The sequence below is a fragment of the Palaemon carinicauda genome, chromosome 19, assembly GCF_036898095.1.
Source record: "Palaemon carinicauda isolate YSFRI2023 chromosome 19, ASM3689809v2, whole genome shotgun sequence".
Taxonomy (NCBI): domain Eukaryota; kingdom Metazoa; phylum Arthropoda; class Malacostraca; order Decapoda; family Palaemonidae; genus Palaemon; species Palaemon carinicauda.
In genome coordinates, this window is record NC_090743.1 from 75434103 (window position 1) to 75442761 (window position 8659).

Sequence of the window (8659 nt, forward strand, 5' to 3'; positions counted from 1 at the left end):
CAATCTCTTTCCCCTGCACTATTAATAGACTAACTTGAGAAAGCATGCTAGCTCATGTTTTATTATGTTTGAATTTTTGTGATGTTCTTGCTTGCAAGTCCTTGTACTGTATATAAACTCGATGTCTATTTAATAAAGTTTAGTTGCATTCACCTCGCCTCTCAGTTATCACCTAATGGTGCCTCGCACATTGTTGACCACTGGAGTGTCCAGCTCCCTCCTGCCTTCTCTCTCACTGGTATGTCTTACTGTCTGATGATTGCGCCTGCTTACCCTAACTCTACTATCAACACCACATGCATGAAACTACTTCCCTTCACCAGTACAGATGTATTCGCATGGTTTCAGCGCACCGAGGTCCATTTTCGTATTAAGGGCATGACTTGATCAAGCACCAAAGCAGACTATGTTCTCACGGTAATCCCTGAGGACACTTTCCCGGAAGTATCAGGTTGACTTTGTGACAAAGGGGACGACCCAATAGTGTACGAAGCACTCAAAACTTATTTCTTGTAGCAGTACTCACCATCGCCAGCCGCTCGTATAGTCAAACTTTTCTGCTCTCTTAACAACCATTGGAGGACCAAAAGGCTTTGCTTGCTCTCAGGGAAATGACCAGTATCGCTCACCTGTAATCTACCGCAAAGGGCTCTCCTCAGCAGGTGATCCTACTTCATGCCCTTTTGGGTACGACGCCTACCCGAACCTGTACACACTGCCATCCCCGATGTCAATACCTTGCCCATAAAGGACCTGATGACCAAAGTCGACACTCTTATGGACACCCACTTCACCTTCTTCAAGACCTCCTTCAACGCCTCCTCTCCTGACAAAGAGGACAACTATTCAACATTGACCAAAGCTGATGTGAATGCGGAAGGACACAAACACCCAACCTGTGATTTGCCAGAGAGGCGACAAAGCTGTCTACCACCCACATATGCTACTACTCACTCACGCCCCATCCAACCACCTCTACAGCCACTTATTGATGCCCATCAGCTGCAGTTATGCTGTCACTAGCTGTGGCAATTAAATAGTAAATGATGAGAGGCGGGGAATTAGACGACCTTTACATTGTAAAGTGGATTTATTGTCTAAGTTAATTTTCACAGAAACGTGAGCAGAAATCTTTTTCAAAGTGGATGAATGAGTCTCTTTAATGACATATTCAATAGAACCCCAAATCTCTTTAATTACATAATAGAGAAAATATAAGTCTCTCGCTGACTTTTAAATTACCGGAACAGTTTGTATTAAAATGCTCATAAGTTATAGATAACAATTGCTCACTTTATAATTTACAGACACACTCGGGGAGAACGGATTTAGAGGGGAAAAGGTTAAACTGCATAATAAATGCTTATAATACTGGGTGTCTTGTTGCGTATCGATGCCAGCCGGGGAGGAGATAAGCCTACCGTGGTTGATGGGCCTACTATCGATTTCCCACTCATGACTTGAGCTTGACCTGAACTCAACTTGAACTCGGACTCAATTTGCTACTCTTGGCTTCCCAGTTGTTCTTATTTTGTTCATGTTTCTATGTTTCTGGGTGGTATGAGGCCTTGTCTCCCCTCTGGGTAGCGGTGGCAGGTGATTCAATCGTATCCAGCTGGTTTTCGCCTCCTTTACGTCCCCTCTCCCCGGTGTACCTGTTGACATGGAAACAGATTCAGCACACTTGTACTTGGGTCAGCAGATATCAAACAATGAGGAAGTTGGTTTAAACTGGCTTCCACACTACCTAGGGATCGTGGATATGATGTCATAGGTTGGTAGCCACCGCCTTCTTCCTGCTACTTAAACTAACCTAGTTAACGGCTTTTTGGAAGGTGTCTAAATTCTCATGAATGATTTACTTAAAGGGGGGCGGCTGGCTCATGCCGATTTTTAATAACAGGACTTCCACATTCATACCACTTAATAAGGTGACTTAGGACATCTCGAAACTGCATAGGATTTTTGCCGCTGACCTACAGTTTTGCAACGCCAAGGTGATTTATCCTGAAAATTAGTGTTTTTCAAATTCTATCTCATCCCTTGATGATTATCACTAAGATCTGGGATTACTACTCTGTATAGACCTGATATAGACCTCCAATACTATGAAGAGTTTTTTTTTTCTAAAAGTAATTTTTTTGCCAGATATGAATTTTTTCATTATGGTAAAAAAATAAACCCTAAAAATCAGGGGAAAAAACTAAGAAAAAAATATGAAACAAAGATTAGAAAAAAGGGCTTCATTTCATTGTTTTATAATGTATTTCTAAGTTATATACCACATTTCAATTCTATATCTTTAAAACTAAGGGAGACAATTGAATTTGAAGGTCAATAAGAATACTGGTAGTTTTGAGATACGGGCGTTCAAAGTTTTTCTTTGTATCTTTACAAAGACAATAATAGTAAATCATGATTATTGTGAATTTTATGTTCTTTTTTGGGTATTGATAAAAGAAAACAAAGCTATTTATCATAATTTAATCATAAATGAAGATCCTTTAACTCAATATCTTGCTTCATTTTTCCACTATGAGGCAAGGCGACCGCTCCTCTATCCACAATACATTCTCTCTCTCTCTCTGCACTACCGATATTACTCTCTTCTGAACTCCTTATGTTAGTAAGATGTTGAAATCGTCTTTTCCTCTTTGAAATGATAAAATTCTCGCTGAAAACGAGAAAAACAAACGTAAAAATGAGTTAATGTTAGAGAGCTTTCAAAGTATTTCTTTGTATTTTTACAAAGACAATATTATCAATCCTGATTATCATTAATTTTACGTTCCTTTTTAGATATTGATAAACGAAAACAAAGTTATTTATCATAATTTACTCATAAACGAAGATCGTTTTGCTTAATATCTTGCTTCTTTTGCTCGTATCAGGCAAGGCCGTCGCTTCTCCATCCACACAATTCTCTCTCTCTGCACTACCGATATTACTCTCTTCTGAACTCTTAATAGGGGGAATTTTCTTCTTCCTTATGTTAGCAAGATGTTGAAATTGTCTTTTCCTCTTTGAAATGATAAAATTCTTGCTGAAAACGAGGAAAGCAAACGTAAAAATGAGTGAATGTCAGAGGTAAAACTCAGGCATATACTCTCTCTGAGGTTTGTGGGAGGACTGAAAGGCGAAAACACCTTCAGCAACTCATGAAAGTTATACAGATGCCAATGTTCACAATTTCTTTTACATTAAAATATAATAATTATCAAAATTTACAATAACAGAAGAAATGCTGCATTTTCTTGTGGGGAACAATGTTTATGGTTTATTGAGTTACTTTTACTAATTACCCTGTAACTATGAAAGTAAGAGGAATTTTTACAAAATATTTCGTGTACGCATTCTCCATTGCCATACGAAGCTCAGTAAATTTTTTCAGGATTTTGTGTTTTTCTTCACATACCCCCATATATTGGCATTGCGCCCAGCCCCCTTAAACCCCCTGACTTGTGACAATGTTACTGCCACTCCAGATTCAGGGCCTCTGTGAAATATGCAAAGGTATGGGTGTGTGATTTTTGGTAGACACGGGTGCTTGCCATTCTCGTCTGCCAAGGCCACTCTCCAGGATATGTCATAGTCTGTCTAAGCTTGCCGACATCTGCCTGGTAGCTGTCACCGGATCTGCGATACCAAGCTACGGGATTGAAAGTCTCACGTTATCGCTTGGATGTGTTAAATATCTATAGAAGCTTGTTGTCGCTGACGTCCCATTGCCAATCCTCGGTGAGGATTTCCTCTCCCATTTCCACCTTCTGGTTGATGTAGCTCACGGACACTCATCCAACGCAGATTCGTACTCATCAACACCTCTTCAATTCGCCCCCTCCGACCTCGCTTTCCACATCAGTGCATCCTCGGATGCTTACGCCCACCTCCTCACTTCGTACCTAGAATTATTTCGTCCAGAACTTTGCAAAACGGCCACGGTTCCTGCCAGACATGGTATTTATCACCGTATCAAGACAACGGGGCCCTCAGTGTTTGCCAGATTCAGGTGTCTGGCACCAGATCATTTGGGAGCTGCCAATTTGCCAATATGGAATAATGGGCCTTTGCCAAAAAGTGTTTAGCCCATGAACATCTCATCCAACCCTTCCAACAATGCTCCAGTTACATACAATATAATAAATCACAGTTATTCTTACAGTCAACATTACAGTATTAAAGCCTCACAGAGTCATAATACTATCCAGGAACCAAGAGAACTGACATTCGTTGCAGTCCAAAATCAATTAGCTTTGTATTCTATGACTCACCAGCAGAATGCTGAATCCAGGCGCATGTCCCGAGACAAAATTTTGAGACTCAGAAGAACTATAAATCTCCTACTGAATTAATCCCTGAGAAGAAGTTTGTTTCATTTCAAAGCTTTTGTATAGTAATTCCTTTTTTTATTAGTCATTTTTTATTCCCACATTGGGGTAATTAAAAGACTGTGTGAGGAAATCTGTATTGAATCAGTTTGAGTAATGTTTTATTAATTGTTGTAAATTTTCCTTGACCGTGACAAAGTTATATTAGATTTAGTAAATTTTTATTGTTCTGTAATAGTCTAAAATCAATAAGCTTTGTATTCTATTACTCTTAACAGTTGATGTCTGCGGGTTGACCAGAGACAGAATCTGTAAACTCAGAAGAGAAAAATAAAATTGCCGAAAAATCAGGTGATGTCTCTGGGCAAAACCCTGTTAAAAAAGACTCAAACAGAGCTGTCGCATTCAGGTCAGTTAATGGGGGCCAACGGGATATTCAGCCTGTGGCGACATTCTGATCACTTGTCCGAACCTAACTTTATTGTTAACTACTGTCCAGGCAATCAGAATGCTGCAGAAGACTGATTATCCCCCTGGCCAGCATTATCTGACTATCTACTCACTACTGAACCTGCTACTCCCAAGTTTCCTACTGGACTGGCCATGTATAAGGAGGTTCGTGGTGGTCTAGATTCTCTTATAGAATCTACGGAGCTAATCATGAACTGCTGGATGGAAGGGTCAGGTGTCGCACCCGACTCTCAGCTGAAGAGAGCCAAGCTCCGGGATGCCTTAGTTCAGCGGTTTTCCAAGGACGCTGGTCAACTAGGCTTCAAACTGGAAATAAGTAGTAAGAACAGGATCAAGGTAATGCATTTTCCAGGTACAGTTCCAGCTCTCAAGCTACTATTGGCAGCAACTAAGCTATGGAACCTGGAAATCTGGGTCCATTGGGGTCCCAATTGTCCTTCAGTCTATCGTGATCCATCCGTGACTGAGCCTCAGTGTGCTCATCTTCAGTGTCTGTCTGGAGTGCATATAACCCTCTGATCGAGCTCCGTAATCACGTCCCTCCAACTGGCGTGATTCTGGCCCATAAGACGGAGGTGAAATCTCGTGTGCCTAAGGCTGAGTGCTTGGTCACTGATGATCAGGAAGCTCCAGAGGATTGTCCTGAAATTCAGTACGTAACTGAAACGGCACCTTGTCAATCCTGTTGTACAGACATATCTCATTACTCGGCAGTGGGTACAGTAATGATACAGGAAACCTTATTTTGTGCACTTGTTGTTTGTCATAAGGAATTTCGAGATAGACTGGAGAGGTAGTAGGGGGGAATATGGAAAAAATGCATAGGAAAAATATAAATTAAACAATAAAAATAAAAATAAGAAATAAATCTAGAAATAATTTTCATTTTTCCTATTCATTTTTTCCTCACTTTGGCTGAATACAATTGCACTCTTCAACACGTCCCTAGGAAAATGAATCCCATTACCGATGCCCTGTTGAAAAACATATTGGCTGCCATTCACTTGAGATTGGATTATAATGCCTTGGCAGAAGCCCAACAAAAAGATCCAGAGTACCAAGCATGTAGGACATCCTGTACATCCCTTTGTTGGGAAAATATCGCCCTCGACGACTCCATTACCACCGTCCTCTGTGATGTCAGTATTGGTAGACCACGACCATGGATACCTGCTCCCATCCACCGACAGGTGTTTAATTATATTCATGTCCTTTCGCATCCCTTCCGCTATTCTACTGTACAGCTACTGAAGGCAAAGTTCAATTGGCACATTATTAAGGATGCTAAGGATTGGGTCAACGCCTATACTTCTTGCCAAACCTCGAAAGTATATTGAGACATGGATTCTGGAGTGGGCACCTTTTCCCAACCTCAGCGTTATTTTTTCCGCATTCACGTCGACGTAGTAGGTCCCCTAACTACATCACAAGGACAATGTTACTTGTTAACTGTCATTGACTGCTCCACTCGTTGGCTTGAAGCCATTCCCATGGATATTGCAACATCTGTCTCATGTACATCTGCCTTACTCTTAGGGTGGATAGCGAGATTTGGTATACCTGAACATTTTACTACTGACAAGGGTACCACTTTCACCTCTCAATTGTAGACGTCATTAGCAAATATCCTAGGCATTACAGTACCCTACACCAGACAACCACCTACAGCCCTGCGGCCAACAAAATGGTTGAATGTTTTCATCGCACAATCAAAGCAGCTTTGATGTCCCACTGCAATGACTCCAACTGGCTTACTCAGCTTGCCTGGGTCCTCCTGGGACTAAGAACTACTCTTAAAGACGTCCTGGATGTCTCGGCAGCTGAAATGGTGCATAACGGCCCGTTGGTTGTCCATGCCATTTTTTTTCATCTACAACCTCCTCCGATAATCTCTAGCGGCTATGTCACGTTTTGGGAAAATTTATGTCCTTGCTGCCAGAATTACAAGCCCCCAGCAAAGCAACATATACCGACAGATCTGCACTCAGCCACGTACGTTTTCCTGCGCAATTACACTAGCAAGCCACCACTAATGCCCCCTTACATGGGCCCTTTCTTCGTTATTCGTCATGCGCCGAAGGCTTACTTAATTAACATTTGTGGCAAAGAAGACTGGGTCTCCATTGATCACCTAAAACCTGCATATCTCCTACCAGATGACCCGCCTACAGTATGCTTCTCTAGAGCAGGGTGGCCTATTTCACATGTATGACATTTTTAGGGTTAGGAACAATGTACAGCACAAGTTTCATACACGCTTGTACACTGTACCAGTTTTTCCTTTTTTTATCTTATCACTCACTCTTCCCAGCACTGTTAATAGACCAACCTGTGTAAGCCTGCTAGCTCATATTTTATTGTGTTTGAATTTTTCTGACGTTCTTGTTCGCAAGTCCTTGTATATAAACTCGATGTCTGTTTAATAAAGTTTAATTGCACTCACCTCACCTCGCAGTTAACACTTAACGACACCTAGCAAGAATGTGAGGAACAAAACAGCAAGGCTCCGCCGCACCTACTACTCAGTGCAAGTGGGAACAAAAGGCAGCCATAGAATGTTGCCAGACAAACAGGAGTTCTTAAATTCTGATTACAGCAAATAAATGTCAAGGGTTTGCATTTGTGTAGGAACAAATACATAGTAACTATGTATGGTAATCATCTAGTATTTCAATATCTTTTTCTGATACTACTGCTCCACTTGTTCAGAGTTATTTCTTTAGGGTATTTAATGTAATTGCATATAAGTGCAATTTAGATTGATTTTTATTCAAGCAATTTCTTGAAATAATTTCGTTTACAGTACTGTGATTCAGAAGGTAGCCAGGAAAGGAAAGAATTACAGAATAATGAATTCCTTAAACTTCATGGTAGTTGTAAGTTTCTACAATTTCAGAATACAGTAAAAAAAATTGTTTCTTAAACTCCATAATATAATTACTTGAACAGATCTAAGTATTTACTAATAATAACTTTCCCTTAGCGTGTTCCAGGGTGCCACTTTTACCTTGTATGATGCTGCAGTCATGGCCAATACACAGAACTCAAACATTAATTATGGCTATCAAAGATCCTGGGGAACTATAGGAGCAATTGCCAGCTCTTACCTAGGTGGCGTTATTGCAGAAAACACTGGTGGTTTCAAGTACGTAGTAGATTACTTTTACAATTGAGTTACATAGATGATTTTTATATCTCTGTGATAAGTTAATATGATAATTCTATTTTGCAGTGAAATTTTCTATGCATCTGCTGTGCTGCATGTGGCTACAGGAATTGCAATGTTGGGTGTCAAAATTGACTTCAAGATACCAGCTACCTCACTTACTAAAGACCTATTGTTATACTTTTTCAAAGCAGAGGTTTTGCTTTTCTTTGGTGCTATCGCATCAGCAGGTTAGTGAAATATGACAAATTTTTGAGTCATTTGTAGTTTTCTTAATGATACAAACCTTGAGCTATTTAGGCTATAGGGATTATTCTTTTAGTGAAGCTGGAAAATTACCCGTAAGACTTTTAGCGAGGTGTAACTACCCCACCACTAGTTAGCAGTGGGTAGGGGGGTTAGCCAGGTACCCCGCTCAGACACACACACATGTTGTCTCGTCACTTTTGATTGCAGACAGGACTTATAGGGAGACAGGTGATGTCTGGACAATTTGTATAAATAACTCAAAGTCTGTATCGTTAGGAAAAATACAAATTACTTTCAAATTCATAATTTGTTCTGACTCTAAATACAAACCCTTTTTCTATTTATAAGGGTGACTCACCCATTAGGAGGGTTTGAAGTGTGAATCAACTTGCTGTATTTTGACCCGGGGTTTTCCAGTAGGTGCTACGCATGTAACATAAAAAAA

The 8659-nt window shown here is 40.4% G+C and overlaps 1 protein-coding gene across 1 annotated transcript in view; it reads left to right on the top strand.

Annotated features, from left to right (window-relative positions):
- Positions 1-8659, top strand: part of LOC137658680 (major facilitator superfamily domain-containing protein 6-like) — a 108791-nt gene that overhangs the window by 44552 nt on the left and 55580 nt on the right. Inside the window, exons 5-6 of the mRNA XM_068393655.1 lie at positions 7783-7944; positions 8032-8195. Of these exons, the coding sequence (XP_068249756.1) occupies positions 7783-7944; positions 8032-8195 (326 nt within the window). The remainder of the gene's footprint in view (positions 1-7782; positions 7945-8031; positions 8196-8659) is intronic.